Below are 20,160 nucleotides of genomic sequence, written 5' to 3'. Positions count from 1 at the left end.
AGCACCTGGATGTCCCCCTGCAGAGCTGACAGGGAGGCGAGAAGCACTGATGTCCTTGCCTGGCGTGGCCCAGGTGTGGCCCAGGAGCTGAGGTGCCCTGGCTGCTTTTGTCACAGTTTTCTCGTGCATAGTTTCATGCTCAGCACAAGCACAGCTCCAGAAGAAAGAGGTGTGTGTCCTCACCACATCGGCTTTGAAGCCTTGGAAAGAACCTGCCATCACCCTGTCACTCGAGTGGCAGGGCTTGAAATGTTTCCCCCTCCCTTCACGGATGTCAGCGGCTCAGTCTGTGTCCTGGAGGAAGAGTTCTGGGCTCTGCTGTGACCCCGCAAATGAGGTTCACTCTGGAGGTTGTTTGTCTCAGAGCCAGGTCTTTTGTTTTTATCTTTCGTTGTTTGTTTGAAGCACTTACTCGGGTTTTGGGTTTTATTTTTTATTTATTTACTTTTTTGATTTTTCAAGATAGGATAAAATTCTTTCAGCTCTGGCTGCCCTAGAACTCGCTCTGTAGAACAGGCTGACCTTGAACTCACCATGATCTGCCTGTTTCTGCTTCTGCCTCTGCCTCCTGAGTGCTACTGGTATTAAAGGCGTGTGCCACCACGCCCTGGCCGTGGCAGACCTACTCTTAACCTGGAATGGAACTTGCTGTGGCACAGTGGCATCATATAGCTATCTACCTGCTTCATCTTTCTGAATGCGCGTGTGTTGAGGCCAGAAGTTGACATCAAGTGTCTCTCTGGACCAGGAATTTACCAGTTGGCTAGACTGGCAAACCAACTCTGGGGATCCGCCTTTCTTGGCCTCCAAGTGGCTTTTATAATGGGGGCTCTGAGCTCAGGTCCCCTTGCTCTTATGGCACATGCTTTACTGGCAGTCCCCACCCCCCCGCCACACACACACACACACACACACACACACACACACACACACACACACACACACACTTCTCTTTGTAAGGAACATTTAAGTCACCCAGGAGTGAAGTCATGCAACCTTTGTTCTGTTTAAAGGTCATATAACTCATATTTAGTTGTCATGGCACGAATGCTTTCGGCAGGTGGGTGGTGACAGGAAGCAGCAGCCAGTCACCACCCATCTGGGAAGGCTGGTTTCAGTCCTCTTGTTCTTCCCTTTCTCCCACTCCCACCGAGCCCCTCAGACCCAGTGTGGTGGCCCCATGTGTCATTGTGAACGCAGAATCGAGCCTGATTGATGATTCAGAAGTGCTGCTAAGCCACCACTTCAGCCCCTGAACAGTTGTTGGTTTTTCCCTAGTTAATATTTTCCTTTCTTTTTCTTTTTCCTGAACAGGGTTTCTCTGGAACTCTGTAGACCAGGCTAGCCTTGAACTCACAGAGATCCGCCTATCTCTGCCTCCCAAGTGCTGGGATTAAAGGCGTGTGCCACCACTGCTTGGCTCCTAGTTAATATTTTCTATTTATCTATTTGTTGAGACAGTGTCTTTCTGTGTAGCCCCCAAGTCTCCTGCATGCTGGGATCATGAGTGTGCACTCCCATTCCTATGGTTAATTCCATGGAAAATCTCTAGACAGTCACCCAACCGCTTGCACATTTCCCAGAGTGATTTCCATGTGGACCCATAGCGCCTGTATGTGGTAGCGGTTTGTAACCCTTCTGCTCTGGAATGCCTAGTGTCAGGCCCCTGGCTGGACATGCCAGGATACACTGAAGATGCAGCTGTCAGGCCTCCTCAGGACACCAGCCTCCTAATTCAAACTTGATCCTGCCCATGCCAGCAGCCTGCTGGATGAGCAGCCGCAGGAGAGGCTGGTTGCCATAGCAGTGGTGAATGGTGAACTGACGCACATTGTTGCAGCCATGGAGACAGTGGAGACCCTACCATGTCTGCGTGGTGCTGGCCTGACCTCCCAGTCGCTCTTGCCTCAGGAGGGCAGGTGCCACAGTTCTGAATGACCTCCAGAGAGGAACGCTTGCCCTGCCCATCCCCCATAGCCACTCTGAGGGCAGGTTTGATGTTTTCAGGGGTCCGGGCATCAGACTCTGCTCTCAGAGATGAGGGCACACTGGCCCCTGGGGAGCCGGTTTTTTTACACGTTTGGTCACTAGTTCCCTTGTCAGCCCGGTGATACTTGTAGGGGAATTTTTCTAGAATAATGGTTTTCACAGGTGAATCAAAATATATAGGTTGATATATCAAATTAGCCATACTGAATAAAAGCCATCAAAATGCCACTTCTACTGTGATACAAAATAGGGACTTGTTCATCACATAAAAGCGCAGAGTTCCTCGATGACAGGAAGCACATTGGGAAGAGTGGCGGACAACCTCTTTGACCTCAGGCCAGCTGGGCCTCTTGCCACTGGGACAGGCAGGGCTAAGCTTTCTTGAGTTGACTTGAGGTACCAGGTTTTAGGTGTAGCGTGCACCCTGAGTGGGAGAGATGGTCAGAATCCAATGGCTTCTCAAAGGAGCAAGGCTATGAAAAGAATCCTGGGCTGGGATAAAACTCAATTGGTAGAAGTCGGTCTGTCATGTAAACCCCAGCACTGCATACATGTGGTCTCTCTCTCTCTCTCTCTCTCTCTCTCTCACACACACACACACACACACACACACACACACACACACGTCTCCTAGCACTGAGTTCAGGGTTCTCCTTTACATTTGCAAGTCTAAGGCCAGCCTGGCCTACATGAGACTGTGGTGCGGAGTTGGGAGTCTCAGAATCTTGATAAGGAGCTGCAGCTTAGAAAGTGATAAGCTGGGCAGTGGTGGGCAGTGGTGGAGCTGTGGGCCGGATTCCCGCCGCCCTACTCCCTCATGCTTAGCTTTACACGTGAAATAACATCACACAAATTGTATTCTTTTAAACACTGCCTGGCCCATTATTTTCAGCCTCTTACTCACATCTTGATTAACACATATCTAATAATCTATGTAACACCACGAGCCATGTCTTACCGGGAAATATTCAGCATGTCTGACCTGGTGGCTGGCTTTGAGTTCAAGGCCAACCTGGTCTACAGAGTCAGTTCCAGGACAGCCACACCTGTTACACAGAGAAACCCTGTTGGGGGGGTGATGTGCTGGGGTGAGGGTGGGCTGGAGGGGACCCACAGAGTGCATGTAACCCCTGCCTCCTGGTGGGTCCTCGTGTCCATGGTACACTGGGTACCAGGATGTGTCCTCCACCCAGGAACAAGCTATGGCAGACCTCTAAGCTGTGAGATGCCAGGGCTACAGATGAGTTCATTGAGGTGTCCACATTGGATCCCAGGAACTAAAGACTAGTGGCTGCTGCCTGAAGAACACAGGTGTGTCTAGGTCAGCACTGAGGGAGGGCACAGTGTGAGCCCCTGCTGTGGAAATGGAGGTGTGTTCTCTTGGGGCATCAGTCCAGCCTCTGGGTAGTCCCGAGGGGGTTTGGAAGGCATAATGCAGTTCAGAGCCTGGGCTACAGGCCTCGTGTAATGAAGGAAAGGGATGGATAAGCCACGTCAGGTCTACACAGGGATTGTCGTGTGACACCCTCTGCAATTTCAGTTTTTTCTATCTTCTCTGTCTTCTGTAACTTCTTATCAAGGTTAAAGAGGATGAAGTATATGACAGCAATGACTTTTCCATCTCTTCATGGATAGAAAAAGAAGTTCCCTTATGTGTTGTTGGCTGAGAAAATTTCTGTGCAGAGGGCCAGGGCCTGTAAGATGAGAGAGCATAGGTTTTTTTTCAGAAAGCACCATGACCTTCCTTGGTAGTGTGGTTTGTGGCTCACCATCCTGCAGCAGGGCTCCCTGGATAGGGCCAGTTTGTTTCTCACCTACTTCTTGGTGACCCTGGGAGGAGTGGGCTGGGCATTCTACCCAGGGCTGCCTCACGCCCCTCAGGAAGCAAGGTCTCTCAGGAACTGTTTACTGAGCAGTACTGGTCTGGGTTGTAGATGATGTTCTAACATCATCCAGAGCCCCCGTCCCATGCAAGGAGTGGACAGTGTGGTGATAACCGGGACTGTCAGGGCTAGGTGCCTGAGAGCAGGTAGAAAGAGGGAAAAGGTAGGCCCGTTCACTCACCTGCTGCTGCCACTCAACCTGCCGCTGCACACCCCTGGGGCTGTGGCGCAGACCTACTTCCCATGGCTCTCAGCTTTTTTGTTGGTCAGTCATCTGGGAGACTGAGGCCCTTCTTGCACTGATGACTTGGGCCAAACTAGTGCTGAGGACAAGCCTCATGTAGGTGTCCATAGGTTGCTCCCAGGACCCACCTGTGACATAGACCCCATTTGTGCTTGAACTGAGCACACAGGCATAGCAATTGCTCCCAGATTGCAGCACCTTCCCTTAGTGGAAGGCTGGGGATATGCGTACTCATGCCCCAGGGGGTGCTGTTGGCTGTGTGTGAAGGGGGGTGGGGGGGTGGACTGGGGCAGGAGTCTCAGCATCCTCTGCCTTCCCAGATTCCCCGAGTCTCCTGGGACTTCTGAGGCCACCCTGTACTGTGTGGCAGGCTTGCTCACAGCCGCCTCTTTTGGCATCTGTCACAGACACCAAATCTTTTGGTCTTCTGGACCTGGTTGCTCATACAGGAAGTCGATTACTCATTCGCTGTGTTTCCCTTCGCTGTTTGTGATGTGGCTCTAAAAATGGAGCTCTAAAACAAATGTGCTAAGTGATGAGGGAGTCAGCAAACACTGGTGCCTGCACCTCCCTGGCACCACTCTGGGATTGGGCCCTGGGAGTCTCCCTGCCAGGGAACCCTCTCCAGTGGGCAATTCTAAATCAAGGGTGTATCAGTGAAGTGCTGAAGGGTTGGCAGTGCCCCTTCCATGGGCCACCCAGGTTCCTTCGAACCATGAGGATCCATGGAGGAGACCTGGACTCCTAGGTGAAAGACGGAATTTTCCTGAGAAGACAGAACTGGAAACACATTCAGAACAAGCTTAGGAGAATGGTTGCCAGAGTAAAGTGTGTGTGTGTGTGTGTGTGTGTGTGTGTGTGTGTTCGTTCCTGTTCCCCAATGTTGCCTGGAGTTAGAAGGAAAGGCAGCTGGGGACTGCCTGGAGGCTGGAGAGAGGGCGGGTCAGCACAGCAGGGAGTCTTTGCTTTTTCCCCTCCCTTATCTCCATCCCTGTCAGACTGGAGGATGTGAGGGTGTGTGTGGGTTGCCGCCTTCTTGCCTCTTCCATCTTTGCGTGTTAGTTGTCAGACCCCGAGCCTGCACCATACAAGCTTAACTGTTTTCCCGCTCCTTTCTCAAGGGAGCTCTGTGTTCACGCAGACCCAGCTCCTCTCCAGAGCTTCAGGTCTGATCCTCCTTGTTTGGCAGTGTGCACATGGGACTCCCAGGAGTGATAAAAATAGGCCTCGGGTGTCTCCCAGGAACCAGACTCTCTGAAGAGGGATCACAGTACTTGGGAAGACATCTAGGCCAGAGGACTTATATAGCCAGATGTAATTTTTATATTCTACATGCCTTTTCTAAATGGCTGCATTTTCATTCTTTCGAGAAGTAATGGGAAAGTATCTTGTGAAATCACACTTTGTTTCCCCATTCCTTTTATTCTGTAGGCCCACCTGGTTGATGATGCTCCTCAGTTCCCATGGTGCAACGGGGAGGGGATTTCAGGTGATCTGAGAAGTAGACCTCTGTAAACACATGCTTTGGCTAGGCTAAGTCTAGGCGAGGACGCATCAGCTGTGACAGGAGGGAGGACCCTGCATTCTTTGCTCCCCAGGATGCTCCTTAGATTGCCTTTGTAGGCTGGGGTCTGCCCAACTAAGACTCCTGTGTAATGAGTGAGAGCTTCCAGACTGGTTGAACTGATCCTGTGTCCTTAGTTTCCTCTTGGACCAGAGGCGACTATGTGAAAGCAGGGAACACACACTGTTGTTCAGTTTTCCTTTGATCTGAAGGAAGGGAAAGGGCAGGTTTGTGGAGCTCACCTGGATATTCTGTGTCTTGGTCCAGGTCTGAAGGGAAGGATGGCCGCGTCCTGCTGAGCTAATGAAAGCAAACCAATTTCCTCCTGCTGGGCGATGCTCATCCAGAAAAGCCAAACGCTGCTTGAGAGTAGTTTTTCTTGTGCCCCTGGTCCTCAGCCTGCCCCCAACATGTCAGGGTCATAAGAGGGGCTGGTAGAGGGGTGACTGTTTTCAAAGTTGTAAATGTGTCACCTCTGAAGTCACTGTAATGTATAGGAGAAACCTGACTGCTTCCAGATGGCACAACTCTGCTCAGCGGCACTTTACCTTCCTTGCAGAAAGCAAACAGAAAGAGAGCAGGACTCCCAAGCCTTTCCAGGCCCTGATACAATAAGAAAGGCTCGCTGTGCTGTTTTGGTGGCATGCTTATTCCCAGTGACTGTCAGTAGGGATTGCAGGCGGCTTACCTCTTGAAATGGGACATTTGAACAAGGAAATGCAATCTGTTCTAAGACAAATAGTTGTATTTTTCCTAAATTTGTGATTCGTCCTCTCCTGGAGTTGGAGTTGGTGTGACCCTTTCCACGGCTGCATCCAAAGTGGTTAACTGTGCCACATAGCACATGTCTGTACCTGGTTCATATACTCCGGATACAAAAGCAGGACTATAGCTATTAAGTCGGAGGCCAGCCTGTACTAGTGAGTTCCAGGCAGGTCAGGACTACACAGCAAAACCTTTCTCAAACCCAGAGTGGAGCAGAAGGACTTGAACAGCAGTGGGGACACCTTTGCCTGTATCACAGATGCGTTTCTTGTCCTGACTGGGAATTCATTCTGCCCCAGCTCTCCGGTGGCAGCACAAGGAAACACGGAACAGCACACCTTGATCCCACCCAGCTCCGCCCACTGCGCATCAGTGGCCAATAGTTAGCCCAAGGGTCACCCGAGCACACCCTAAGTTGATGGTTGGGTTAGTGTTAAAAACACTACTACCTCTGGGGACTGGAGAGATGGCTCTCTTCCAGAGGACCAGAGTTCAATCCCCAACACCCATATGACCCCTCACAACTGCCTGTAACCCCAGTTTCAGGGGATCCAACACCCTCACAGAGACATGCATGGGAGCAAAGCATCAATGCACATTAAACAAAATAAAACAAACAAACAAACAAAAAACCCTACCACCTCTGGAAATGTAGTGTGGTCCATTACTGGGCTGAGGTTCTTGTGGTTTCCGGGGCCAGAGAGGGCCAGTCCTTGAGGACCTGTGTGAGTTGCTGCAGCCCATGGACGTCAGGAAATGGCATAGGTGCTGTGATTGCTGCTGAGGCTGGGGTGGTGTTTGTGTGAGCCCCCGCTCCCTTGCACAGTGGCGGAGAGTCCACCAGAAATGTTTGGGCTTATGTTGCACCCTATCAGACCTGGGGATGGCAGCACAGCATGACAGACTGACCATTGGGAGGGAGTAAAGGAAACTGAAGGCCTCCTAGGTGATGGCTCCTGACCGGGACATGGGCAGGAACACTGGGTAGGACTGAAGTGTGAAAGTTGAGTTCTTGGGCACTGTCACACACCCGGGCACATGGACTAGATGGCTGGAGAGCCACAGAGGTGTTGATTTGCGAGGAAGGGTAGTAAGATATGACACTAAGGCCGGGTGTCTGGACGAGTGCCTAGAAACTGGGGTGCGACCCTTCCCCGAGCCTTCCAAGGGTCCTGTGCTGGAGCTGTGCACGGTCGGATGGTATCTCTAGCTGGGGATCACAGGTTAGTGGCCCAAGGGGAAGTAAGGTGCACTGTGTGGCCTCCTGGGAGGGCTAAGTCCAGCCACACTGATAGAATGGGAGGTTATGGAAGGGGGTCTAGCTGTGGCCACAGTGTGAACTCTCTCTGAGCCTTGGATGAGTGGTGAAAGTCCCCAGCAGAGAAAACCTGACTTCCTAGTGATCTGGGAGGACAGGGAGAGAATTCTGGTGGGGAAGGGTTTGGCATAGTCATTGACCAGGCAGATACACTGCTGTGTTGCCCGCCCCCGGTGGGTAAGGACCTCTGTAATGAGGACGGAAAGCAAGAGAGGTGTGGGCTGTGCGCCGTGATTCTGATGAACAAGTCGGAGTCCCTGATGTCTGATGTCTCCCCACTGTTTTCCAGTTCTTGCGTCTCCTGCTCCGTCAGTATCACCCATCCCAGGATATGCCTTCAAGCCTCCACCTCGGCCGGACTTCGGCACCTCCGGGAGAACAATCAAACTACAGGCCAATTTCTTTGAAATGGACATACCCAAAATTGACATCTATCACTACGAATTGGACATCAAACCAGAGAAATGCCCGAGGAGAGTGAACAGGTAATCCTGCCCCTCTGCTTCCCTGACTGACTAGATGCTCCTCAGTCTTGTGTGTCTTGTGACACTCTCCTGGGAAGTCACTATGCCGTACTTTTATGTTTTGGCATCGAGGTGTAACGTGAGTGCAATGCACTCCCACACTGTGTGTGTCCTGCTCCAGACGTTTGAACAGGGCTTCATCCATCACCTTCTTCCAGATGAGGCCTGCCCTCAAGCCACATAGCTCCAATTTTGTCAGCTTTCATTATTCCCTGACCACAGAAGCCTTGCAACAAGGTATCTTAGCCATTGTGTCTCCTTTCTGTGGTTCAGCATTGTCTTTTCGAAGACAGGCTTTGCAGCCTGTCCAACCAGCTCTTGTAGACCAGGCTGGCCTCACAGAGATGCGCCTGCCTCTGTCTCCCAAGTGCTGGGATTAAAGGCGTGTGCCACCACCGCCCGGCTCAGCATTGTCTTTTGAGATTCACCTGTGTTGTTCTGTTTGTTGTAGTAGTTATTACTGTAGTGTTGGGCTGCATGTCTGCATGTGTGGGGGCAGGTACATGTCCATGTCTATACATGTGTATGTGGAGGCCTGATGTTGAGTGGCTTCTTTGACTCTTTACCTTACTCATGGAGGTCAGGTCTGGCATTTAATCACAGCTCTCTGTTACTAGTCTAGCTTGCTCTGGAATTTCCCTTTCACCACCAGTGTGGCAAACATTTTATCCACCGAGCCATCTCCTAGCCCTCACTGAATATTTGATAATTTACCCTTTTCTCTTCCTGTTAACAAACACTTGGGTATTTTTTTGTTGTTGTTTTGTTTTTTGTTTTTTTAAGGCTGCTGTTAGGAATGAAGCTCTCATGAGAGAAATACTCCCTTCTTTGCTGTCTTCCTGTTTTGAATGGATATGGGCTTTCCTTTCCTCATAATTGCCGGGGCAGGAGTAAGTTTCACTACCTGGGTGTCTGTCACGCTTGTCCCAGGCAGGTGCAAGGTTCGGTTTCCATCAGCGAGTCAGGAGAGCTTGCTGGTTTATCCACACCTTGTCAGCATTTGAACCATTTCTGATTCTCTCCTAGATGTGCTGGCTGCTCCCGTGGTGTTACTCCTCATCCCCTGGTAATAGCTGATGAACATCTTCCCCTTTCCTCACGGGCTGCTGACACCTTCTGTCCTATTCATAGGGTGTCCTTTGCCTCTGCATGATCTGGGGGTCTCTGGCAATATTCTCCAGTCTCAAATCTGTTTTCTTTTCATATTAGAGTTTTTTTTTAATTAGTGTCTTTTAATGAAAATTTCCAAGTTTTATTGAAGTCCGGTTTATAAACTTTCAGAAATTACAGGTGTCCTCTCTGCGAAGTCTGTGGCAACAAAGGTCATAAAGATCTTGTTTTCTTTGGAAGGTTTACAGTTGGGGCTTTTGTGTTCAGATCTGTGCCCTACCCTGAATTGGTTTTTGTGTGCAGCATGAGGTTTGGTATTGAAGAGACTTTTCAGTTCCTGTCTATTTATCACGTCGCCTTTGAAAGGAAGGGTCAGTCAGCCATGCGTGTGGCTGTTTCGGTGCCTGCTTTGGTCTCTCGCTAGGCCAATAATTCATCAGCTTGTCTTGTTTATGGTGCACATGCTAGCCAGTGCTCAGTCTTAACTCTAGGCTGGAATTTCATACTGCTGGCTTCTCTTAGTTTGTTTTTCCAAAGTTAGATCTTTGCTTCAAACAATGAACAAAGAGAATAATAATCACGAGAATAAAAGTAGGGGAAAAGCCAATTGCCTTTTAACTAGAAAGTCCTTTGAGAAATTCTAAATTATTACTGTTTTGAATCTAAAGTGTTATATTCTTTGCATCCAAAAATGTTATTTTCCAGCTTCAGATGAGTGACAGCCAAAGAGTCCAGAGGCTTATTTGGGGACGATGGACACACATCAAATAAACTGGGGGGATGGGGGTCAAAATTCCAACTCACCAAATCATTGAATTATACACTTTGAAGGGTGAATTTTATGTGTTAATTCATTTAACAATTTTTATGCATTTGAATGTTTGCCTGTGTGTATTGTATGTGCACCATGTGTTTTGTGGTGTCCATGAAGACCAGAAGGAATAAGAGCCCCTGGAACTCGAGCAACAGTAGTTGGGAGTTATTGTGGGTCTGGGAACCAAATCTGCTTTCTAAACACTGAGCCATCTCTCTAGCCCCAACTTTAGCATGGTTTTTAATGAGGACTGTTTGACTTCCTTCTCTCCAGTGTGCAATGCATCTTATTTCTTTCCTTGCCGCGGTGCGAGCATAGGCGCCACAGAGACCACCCTTGTCCTGTCACTGATGCTAACTGGGAAGCAGTCAGTTCTTTTTTTTTTTTAATTATTTTTTTTTATTAAAAATTTCCATCTCCTCCCCACCTCCCACTTCCTTCCCCCCCTCCACCCATACCCCCACTCCCTTCCTCTCCAGGCCAAAGAGCAGTCAGGGTTCCCTCCACTATGGAAAGTCCAAGGTCCTCCCAACTCCCTCCAGGTCCAGGAAGGTGAGCATCCAAACTGACAAGGCTCACACAGAGCCCATCCATGCAGTAGAATCAAAGCCCATCACCATTGTCCTTGTCTTCTCAGTCAACCTCCACTGTCAGCCACATTCAAAGAGTCCGGATTGATCACATGCTCCATCAGTCCCATTCCAACTGGCCGTGGTGATCTCCCATTAGATCTATCCCACTGTCTCAGTGGATGAACACACCCCTCACGGTCCTGACTTCCTTGCTCATGTTCTCCCTCCTTCTGCTCCTCATTAGGACCTTGGGAGCTCAGCCCAGCGCTCCAATGTGGGTCTCTGTCTCTATCTCCATCTATCACCAGGTGAAGGTTCTATGGTGATATGCAAGATAATTATCAGTGTGGCTATAGGACGAGGCCAGTTCAGGTGCCCTCTCCTCAGCAGTCAGTCCTTCATCTTTAGATGTGCTGGGAGACAGAGGATCCGCAGAGAGAACTCTACCTGCGGCTTTGGAGACTTGTCCCCGACAGGCAGCCGAAGAGTTGGTTTGGTCATATGTTGTCTTTTTTTTTTTTTTTTTTTTCATATTAGCATGAGTTGTGGCTTCTAAAAAATGAGCCGTGCCTGAGAATCATGATGTTTTCTTTCTATATAGGACTGGTTTGAATTTGTTTCTGTGGAATGAAGATCTGTAATTGTCTTTTGTTCTATTTTTATGTAGCATCTAATTCAGAAAGTTGCAAACTAAACTGTTCCTTCTTTGTATACTAAGTGTAAGATACAGGACTGGGGAGATGAATTGTTCAGTAAAGCTCTTGTCGGGCAAATGCAAGGACTTGAGTTGGAATCCCCAGAGCACATATGAAGCTGGAAGGATATCTTGTGGCTGTAATCCCAGTGCTCCTGTGATGAGGTGGGAGGAGGAGACGGGAGAGGCTAGCCTGGCCTATTAGGCAAACAAAAGAACCTGTCTCAAGGTAGAAGGTGCCTTCTAACCTCCACACATGACCTCATACACATACAGACTGGAAGAAAAAAGATAGGATTTCTGTAATTGTACCATTAAGTACCTTCTGAATGTCATTGAAATGGGCTAGTTTGGCCAGTAACAGTGTTTGTAGGAATTGTTTTCTCCAGCTTAATTTTTCCCTCAGTATCAGAACACTCCTTTTTTCTGTTTCATTTTGTGCATACTTGGGGAGTTTGTCTTTTCAAGGAGTCTATACATGTCATCTAAGTTACTGAATCTTCCAGCAGAGAGTTGTTCATAGTATGTGGTGAGGGCGTGAGTGTGTGTGTGCTTTTTTTTTTTTTTTTAAACAGGCTTTTGTATAGACTAGGTTGGTCTGAAACTTAAGAGATCTGCATGCCTCTGCCTCCGCCTCCCAAGTGCTGGGATCAAGGCATGCACCAACATGTCAGGTTCTGTGTATTCTTTAGTGTCTATGGGCCCTGTATGGAGCTCCATTCAGCCTAAGTGTTTTACATTTCTGTGTTTTCTCCCAATCAGGTTTGTTTAGGGGTTGTAGTGTCTCAAGTTCTTTGCCCAGAAAAACTATTTTGCTTTCTTGGCCCTCCCCTCTTCAGTTTTTTTTTTTTTTTTTTTTTTTTTTTTTTTTTTTTTTTTTTTTTTTTTTTTTTTTGATACCTGTCCTTTCCTCTGCTCACATGGTCAGTTGCTTTCTTCTGCAACTTCTTTGCGCAGTCGGTCTCACTTGTTAGAGCTCTGGGATCAAAGGCGTGCATGCTGCCCAGTCCTGAGAAGCATTCCCCATAGTGGAGGCAGGTGTGCTTTGCTCTTGGGAGGAGGTGGTTGATAATTGTAGCCCAGCCATTTACAGTCTTTTATTTTTCTCATACAAATAAGATATGGACTTGCTTCTCTTTCCAGAAGTATTTTCTGCTTGTTTGTGCTTCATGTATTCTGAAACCCTGTTAATAGTTACTGTCTATAATTATTGTACCTTTTTGTTTTTGCGTGCACACGTACACACACACGCACGCACGCACGCACGAGCATGCATGCTCAGAGGTTAAGTTTTTTTTGTTTTTTTTTTTTTTTTTGTTTTGTTTTTGTTTTTTTTTTTTTTGGTTTTTCGAGACAGTTTCTCTGTGGCTTTTGGAGCCTGTCCTGGAACTAGCTCTTGTAGACCAGGCTGGCCTTGAACTCACAGAGATCCGTCTGCCTCTGCCTCCCGAGTGCTGAGATTAAAGGCGTGCGCCACCACCGCCCGGCCCTCAGAGGTTAAGTTTTGAAAGCTGGATCTCTCCTTCACTATGTAGGACCCAGAGATAGAATAAGTGTTGTTAGATGCAGCAGCAAGCACCTCCACCTCCTAAACCATTTCCCTGGCCCTAAACTTGTATTTTTTGTGTGTGTGTGTGTGTGATAGAATTTTTCACTGTGTAGACTGGCCTGAAACTGTCTGTATTATAGACTAGGTTGGCCTGGAATTCACTGAGATCCGCCTGCCTCAACCTTAGTGCTGGGGTTAAAGGCATGTGCCATCATACCACAAACTGATTCTTCTATAATTAGAAAATGCCTCCTTTTATATTTGATAATTCTACTTAGTGATTTACACTAAGTCACTAAGTGTGGTGGTTCACACTTGGAATATTAGCACTGGGAGGCCAGAACCAAGGAATCGCTCCCATTTTGAGGCCTCATATATGAAGAGTTGTTTTGGGCTTTTGATGTTGGTTTTTTTGAGATGGAGTCTCTCTGTGTAGCATTAGCTGTCCTGGAGCTTGCTCTGTAGACAGGGCTGGCCTTGAACTCTGGAGATAGATCCTCCAGCCTCTGTCTCCTGAGTGCTGGTTTAAAGGCATGCGCCACCACCACCCAACCATAAAACTGAATCTTTATGTAGTTTTCAGGGTTAATGTTCAGAATCATAAGGCTTGCCAGGAGGCACCTTTACCCACTGAGTCATTTTGCCAACCCAGCTTTTAATTTAAATGTTTTATTACATTTATTTATTTCTTGTGTTTGTGAGAGAGACAGAGTACGTGTCTTAAAGTGTGCAGTGGAGGTCCAAGCACAGCTTGGAAGAGTTGGCTCTCTGTTCCCACCGTGTGGGTTCCAGCAATTGAACAGCCTCTGTTTCTGAGGTCAGACTGGGTGGTGCATGTCTCGTTTAAGGCAACACTGATCTACATAATAGCTCCAGAACAGCCAGGGTTACATAGTGAGAGAATCTCTCTCTCTCTCTCTCTCTCTCTCTCTCTCTCTCTCTCTCTCTCTCTCTCTCTCTCTCTCTCCCTCCCTCCCTCCCTCCCTCCCTCCCTCCCTCCCTCCCTCCCTCCCTCCCTCCCTCCCTCCCTCCCCACACACACCCCCGACATACTCACAAAAGAAAATAAAAGCTGGTCACAATAGTTAACATGTTGTAATCTTTTTTCTTTAATGTTCTTAAATTAATTTTATTTATGCTTATGGGTTTTTTTGTTGTTGTTTTCTGTGTGCTTGCATGCCATCTGTATGCCTAGTACCAGCAGAGGCCAGAAGCGGGAGTCGTGTCTGGACTGGAGTAACAGGCAGTCATGAACTGCCATACTGCCGTGTGGGTGTTGGAATCGAATTGAGATTCTACAAGAGCAGCAAGTGCTCTTAATCTGAGCTAGCAAGCAGTTCCTCTTTTTGTCTTTGAGACAGTTTCTGTGTGTAGCCCTGGCTCTCCTGGAACTCACCTTATAGACTAGGCTGACTTCAGACTCACAGAGATCCTCCTGCCTCTGCCTCCCACGCGCTGGGATTAAAGGATGGACCTCTACCACCACCCAGCCCCTCTTATTTTTAATATTGCTTTCCCATTATATGACTACAGTGTGCCCATGTGTAATTCTCATGGGATTCATGTTTCTTGGACTTGAATCTTGACTTTTTGTGTTGTGTAGGACAATACTGGTCTTAGTTTCTCGAAGCCTCTTTCTCCCTTTTCTTCCCAGTTGCTGCTCTGCACATGCTAGGCCACAGGTATCTATCTACTTTCGGTCGGGGGATTGTGATCCAAGAAGCAAAATACTCTGCTTTCAGTTGGGGTAATTTTTTATTGCTTTTCCATGAAGATTGAGGGTGGGGGTGCCTGCGCGTGCATAAGTGAATGTGTACGGGAGCCAGAGGCTCACCTTGTGTGTCATTCCTTATGTGTTGCCCTTGTTTCGGAGTCAGGTTCCGTCACTTGGATCTGAAGCTCCTGTGAGCTCCCAGGAGCAGCTGTCGTGCTTCCTCAGTCTGTGGCCAGCACTTCACTGATGGAGCCATCTCCCTGGCCCCTGAAGATTCCTTTCAGGCTGTTGAAACATCAGTAAACTCTGCATTTGTGCTTGTGGACAGTCCCTCCCCGTCACTCATGGCTGAGAGTCCTTTCCTTGAGATGTTGCCATAGCACAGATCTCCCTTATGTTGTACGCCATCCCTCAGTCACCCTAATCCCCAAACAGCTGCTTCCTGTTCCCAGTGCACATTTTAAGTTAAGAGGCTAAGTCCAAAGTCAAGTACATCATGGGGGATCTGTAATCTGAGTTAGAGACTGTTGTCCCTGAGGGTGCTGGTACCTGGTGAAGAAAGTCAAAGTCCACTTTGCTAGTGCACCTTCTCCTGTCACAGCTGCTGGGGAGAGGACCTTGTCATCTGACCCACTGAACCATGTGCCTAGAATGTGCTGGACATCAGATGAGATCCTGTTAATGTGCTCCTGTGACAAGGATGTTTCTGCACAAAAGCCACAGGCCCAGCTGGGCTGAGCAGCTGTCAGTGCTGAGGATCTTCCAAGGTCTTTTATTTTGTCTCAGTGCAGACTGATAAGTGGGTGTGTCGGTTTGCTTGCTAGCTTCTTGGGATAGGAACTTAGGGGCCTCAGTGCTGTAGTGCACACCCTCCAGACTGGAGAGAGGGTGGGAAACAGCACTGTAGTTATCTGGGCATTGCGGTTCCCATGAGGCTCTTGTCATGCCATCCACGGCATGTGCAGGAAACCCTTTCTGAAAGGAGGCGTGACTCAGGCTTGCATCAGGCACTGGCACGTGGCTGGCGATGGGCACGTGATCTTTCAGCGTCAGTCTGTAAGAAGCCTAGGTTGCCATGGTTAGAAACTGCGTCAGTTCAGTTACCTAGCAACTGAGGGGGCTGAGAGCTACAGGCTGAGGCCAGAGCCGCCCATCAGGCTTGCAAATTATTGTGAGAGCTTCTGGCTGGTTAAATATGCAAATATTTAATGTTTTTCATTTTGCTGTTAATTGTAGTATGCCTTAAGTGGGTCCAGTCTCAGGATTCTGATGGTCAGAATGGTGTAATGTTGGGAATGGTGCTATCCTAATTGTGGGATCTCCCGTCTTAAAAGCAGGCCAATATTCGTGCTTGCCCTGGTGATGCTGTGTACTCCAGGATCCCACTCCCATCCCTCGTGGATTAGAGCACAGTGCAGCAGGACAGCAAGAAAGTGGACTCAGCAGGAAGGCAGCTGCCTGCTGATTTCATGCTTTCCCTGTGTCCTGGGCGGAACTTTGCCTTGCTCTTCCCCTGCCCATCTCCATCCCTTTCCCATTGTTCGTGCACAGCCACCTGTGTGAAGGCCGGGATGGCCCAACCTTGAGCTATTGTGTTAGCTCACGATACGTCACTGTTAGTGCTATGCCGCTGCGGTGAGTCCTGTGTACCTCACTCTCCAGCAGTGCCTACGTGTGTCCCTCAAGCCCAGTCCTGCCCACCCTAATAAGAGTCCCATATGACCAGCCCCCAGGAGACAGCTAGGCCCCCATGTTACCTGAGGACAAGGCTAGACTAGCCCCAAATGGCAGTCACTTAAGGGGAACTGCACACTAGCTTATCATGTCCCTTTCCTCCTGGCCGTGCCTTAAGCCCCCGCTGCGGTATAGACTGCTCTAGGGGTTTAGAAGACAGTTGGGTACATATAGTAAAGTAAAAATATTACATGCCTTCTGGCCTGGTATTTTAGTTTTAAGTGATGATCTCAAAGGGATAGAGAGTGTCAACTGTAAGAGATATGGAGCGTGATCAGTGGCTGACCCAGCTGTCATGGCCGGATAACATCTGCATTTATAGGCAGTGTGGTTTCGTTGCACATAGTAATAAGGACATATTTCTTAAGGTCGTAATAAGACAACAGCAGGCCCTAACTGACTCAGTGTAAACACAGTGAGCACTGGAGGCCATGGCAGGAGGCTCAGTGAAGTCCACAGCACCCACAGCACACAGTAACAGCCACCTGTAGCTCCAGCTCCTTCCGGCCTCCATGGGCACTGCACTTGCATGCACACACCCACACACAAGGCATGTAATTAAAAATAAAACAAAAATGTTTCTTTCAAAAAACAAAATTAAATACAAGAGCAATTTTTAAAAATGTTGACGGGTCTATGTTTGAGTAAAAGCTTGGATTGTTCCTTCTGAGAAGGCTGAGCTGGGCAAAAGTCTGTGAAAATAAATGGCGATGCAGTGACATAAAACCTGCGTAGTTAGAAATTAACCGAAGGATGTGGTGCTTTTTTTTTTCCTACCAGAACTCTAGCAAAAGTTTAACAGCCAGCATGGTTACTGCCTAGCAGTTTCTGGGGTTTCGGAAATAGGATAGAGGAGAGAGAGGCCTTAGTGTTACTACTGTCCCTTGCTCTTTGTGGCTCTGTGCCTCAGTGTCCCTGCGTATAAAACATTGATGGCAGTGTAACCTGTAGTTCTCAAGAGGTGGAGAGTGTTGTTCCCCATCAACAGAATAAGGCCTGGTGGCTCTACTGTTATCTTTGTGTTCAGTATGCAGGCTGCTCTTGGGCACAGGGCACAGGGCACAGCTCACTGTGACAGCTTGGTGAGGTTAGGAATCTAGGGTGTGTCTAGATGTCTCTGCAGCTACTCTGCTTGGCTTGAGCAAGGGGGAGTGAGGGCTTTTCTGGAAAAATTTGGTGACGATTACACACATTAGGGTTGGACTTTGTGCCAGTGATTGCTGTAAATGGGGTGTGCCAGAAAATGTGGTCTGTGGACAATGGGGGACACTCAGCCTCACAACAGAGGTATGGGTGTCCAGTCTACAACTTTGGGACAGAAATTCCAACAGCTACCCTTCAGTGTACCTGGCACTATGAGCCTGTGGTGACATCTACCATCTGTCCTGTGTTAATTCATTTGGATGTTCTGCCACATTTGTGTGACCAGGAAAACGATACAAGCCCAGTTCAGGTTCTTGGCTGATTTTACCCCAATGCCTCCCCTCTGTTGCCACCTCAGGATGGGATAGCCACACAGCAGGCAGAAACTGTAGTTTCCTAGTGGCTTCAAAGCTAGTTTGTATCAGACAGATGCCAGCCCCCATGCCATCTCCTTGACTTGATTAACATTTTACTGAATTCTCTGTCTGTTTCAGGGAAATAGTGGAGCACATGGTCCAGCACTTTAAGACCCAGATCTTCGGGGACCGGAAGCCAGTGTTTGATGGAAGGAAGAATCTGTACACTGCCATGCCCCTTCCAATCGGCAGGGACAAGGTGAGGCTGTGAGTGCTGGGGCCAGTCCAGCTAGTAGTGTGAGGTCAGACTTGGTTCAAGGTTACTAATTTCTGTAATGTGTAAAATCATTTCGTCTGGACAACCAGGGCAGCTGCTCGGTGAGGCTTCATCATGAGATGTATGGTGTGCAAGGTGTAGTGTGTGCTCTGTTGAGGTTTGCAGTGAGGCTGGTTAAATGTAAAGCATACTCCCAAGTGCAACCCACAGACCACACACTGTGTGTGTGTGTTGCGTTGCTGGCAGCGTAACAAAGAGGATGTGCTGCTGCAGCGGCCTCCTCTGCAGTGAGGAGGAGAGGAGGAGGGGGATGAGTCAGGCTGGTGAGGAGGCCGTAGAAAATGGTTACCTTCCCTTATTAGTTTTATCTTTATCTTCGCTTTATTTAAAAAGTAATAATGCTTGTGCCCAGTCTTTGACACATATGAGAATGAAGGAACTGACACAGTTTCTACAGGTCTGAAAATGGCTGTGTTGCTAAGTGACCAAGTTTCTTGGTTCATCTGCGCCTGTCTGTATCCCCAGTGGGGCCAGGCAGTCTCAGTACCTGGTGGCTCTGCTCGATGTCACCATGCCGACAGGAATGTACTATGTTAGGGCAGGGAGAGGGCCAATGATTACATAGCTCTGTATGTCATGTTCTGATCTCGCTTTCCCAGTCACTAGTGGCACGTGGGTTGTTGCTGCCACTCTGGGGTAGGATGATGGGTGTAGGGTTCTGAGTTGGAGGGAATCCCAGGACTGGTGTGAATGAGTGAGCAGCCTCTCCCAGGCAAATTAACAGGCTGTGAATTTGAGATTTATTGATCTTAAGGTTTTGTGTTTAATTTGCACATTTGTTTTTGTTTAAAGCTCTATAAGAAAGGAAAGCATAAGGAGTTTATTCACAGTTTTGTTGGTACAGAGTTATAATTAGACACTAGGAGGGGCATGAGGAGAGCCCTCCTGAAGGAGGAATGGAGTCTCTCTGCTGCTCAGATGCAGACACACAGCCCAGCCTGGGGTGAAAATAGCTGTGGGTGCGCCTTTCTTAGCAATGGGACGTGACACAAGCCACTTCCCCTTGCCAAACCAACTACTTCTCCAGGGCAGATTGGAGCGCTCGTCTGGGATAGGCAGCCCCACTTCCCTGTGTGTGTGGTCCATCTTGGTCTCAGACGCAGTGTGGGTTTGCATCATAGGGCTGGAGGCTGTGTGTGCTCCTCTGGTCCCACAGTGTAGTGCATACAGCAAGGTTTGAAGAGCTCCAGCCCCACTGCCCAGGAAATGAGCACTAGCAAGGATAGTGTATGTGATTATTGCCTGTTTGCACTAGCCTGCATACAGAGCATATGGGGTCCCAGAGAACTTGGGAACCTTCCCGCTAGCGCAGGGGTTTCCTTTTCTTTTCCTACTGTGACCTTTTTCTTTTTTTGTCATCTGTAGTAAGAAAGGATTCTCCTTGACTCCATTAGCTTAGCATCCACCTAGTGGTTCAATGGGGAATGTAATACCTGATATGGGCACATGCCAGCATCCATATCCTACTACCTGCCCAATGAGCAATCCTCTCCAGAACTCCTCTCATTTCTCCCTGGTCTTCACATCACTGCCAGACCATTGGAAAGAAAGCAACTCCTTAGGACAGAGAAGAGTTGTGTCCATCAAGCCCATGGCCTCACTTTGAGATGGGACAGAACTAGGAAGTTACATACTGGTCGTTCTAAATTTGGGACTGAAGTCCTCAGTCTCTTTTTACCTTGGCTCTGTGTCCTGCCAACTGCCTGCAGGTTTATAGCTTCAGAGCTGCTGCCTCCTGGCCAGGAAGAGCTGAGTGTCTCCTTCTTAGATGGAAGTTATAGCTGAGCTCCAGCTCATGGGAACCCCTGCCTATAGCTGCTAAGCCGATCGGAAGGTGTCCAGCAGCCTGG

General features: G+C 48.6%; 1 protein-coding gene across 1 annotated transcript in view; it reads left to right on the top strand.

Moving 5' to 3' along the window:
* Ago2 (argonaute RISC catalytic component 2) overlaps nucleotides 1-20,160 on the top strand; it is a 71,486-nt gene that overhangs the window by 24,763 nt on the left and 26,563 nt on the right. Inside the window, exons 2-3 of the mRNA XM_038343348.1 lie at nucleotides 8,053-8,248; nucleotides 18,112-18,232. Coding sequence (XP_038199276.1) covers nucleotides 8,053-8,248; nucleotides 18,112-18,232 — 317 coding nt within the window. The remainder of the gene's footprint in view (nucleotides 1-8,052; nucleotides 8,249-18,111; nucleotides 18,233-20,160) is intronic.

Source organism: Arvicola amphibius, chromosome 9 (genome assembly GCF_903992535.2).
Source record: "Arvicola amphibius chromosome 9, mArvAmp1.2, whole genome shotgun sequence".
NCBI lineage: Eukaryota > Metazoa > Chordata > Mammalia > Rodentia > Cricetidae > Arvicola > Arvicola amphibius.
The sequence above is the reverse complement of the archived record's forward strand: the minus strand, read 5'-3'. Positions and strand labels throughout refer to the sequence as shown.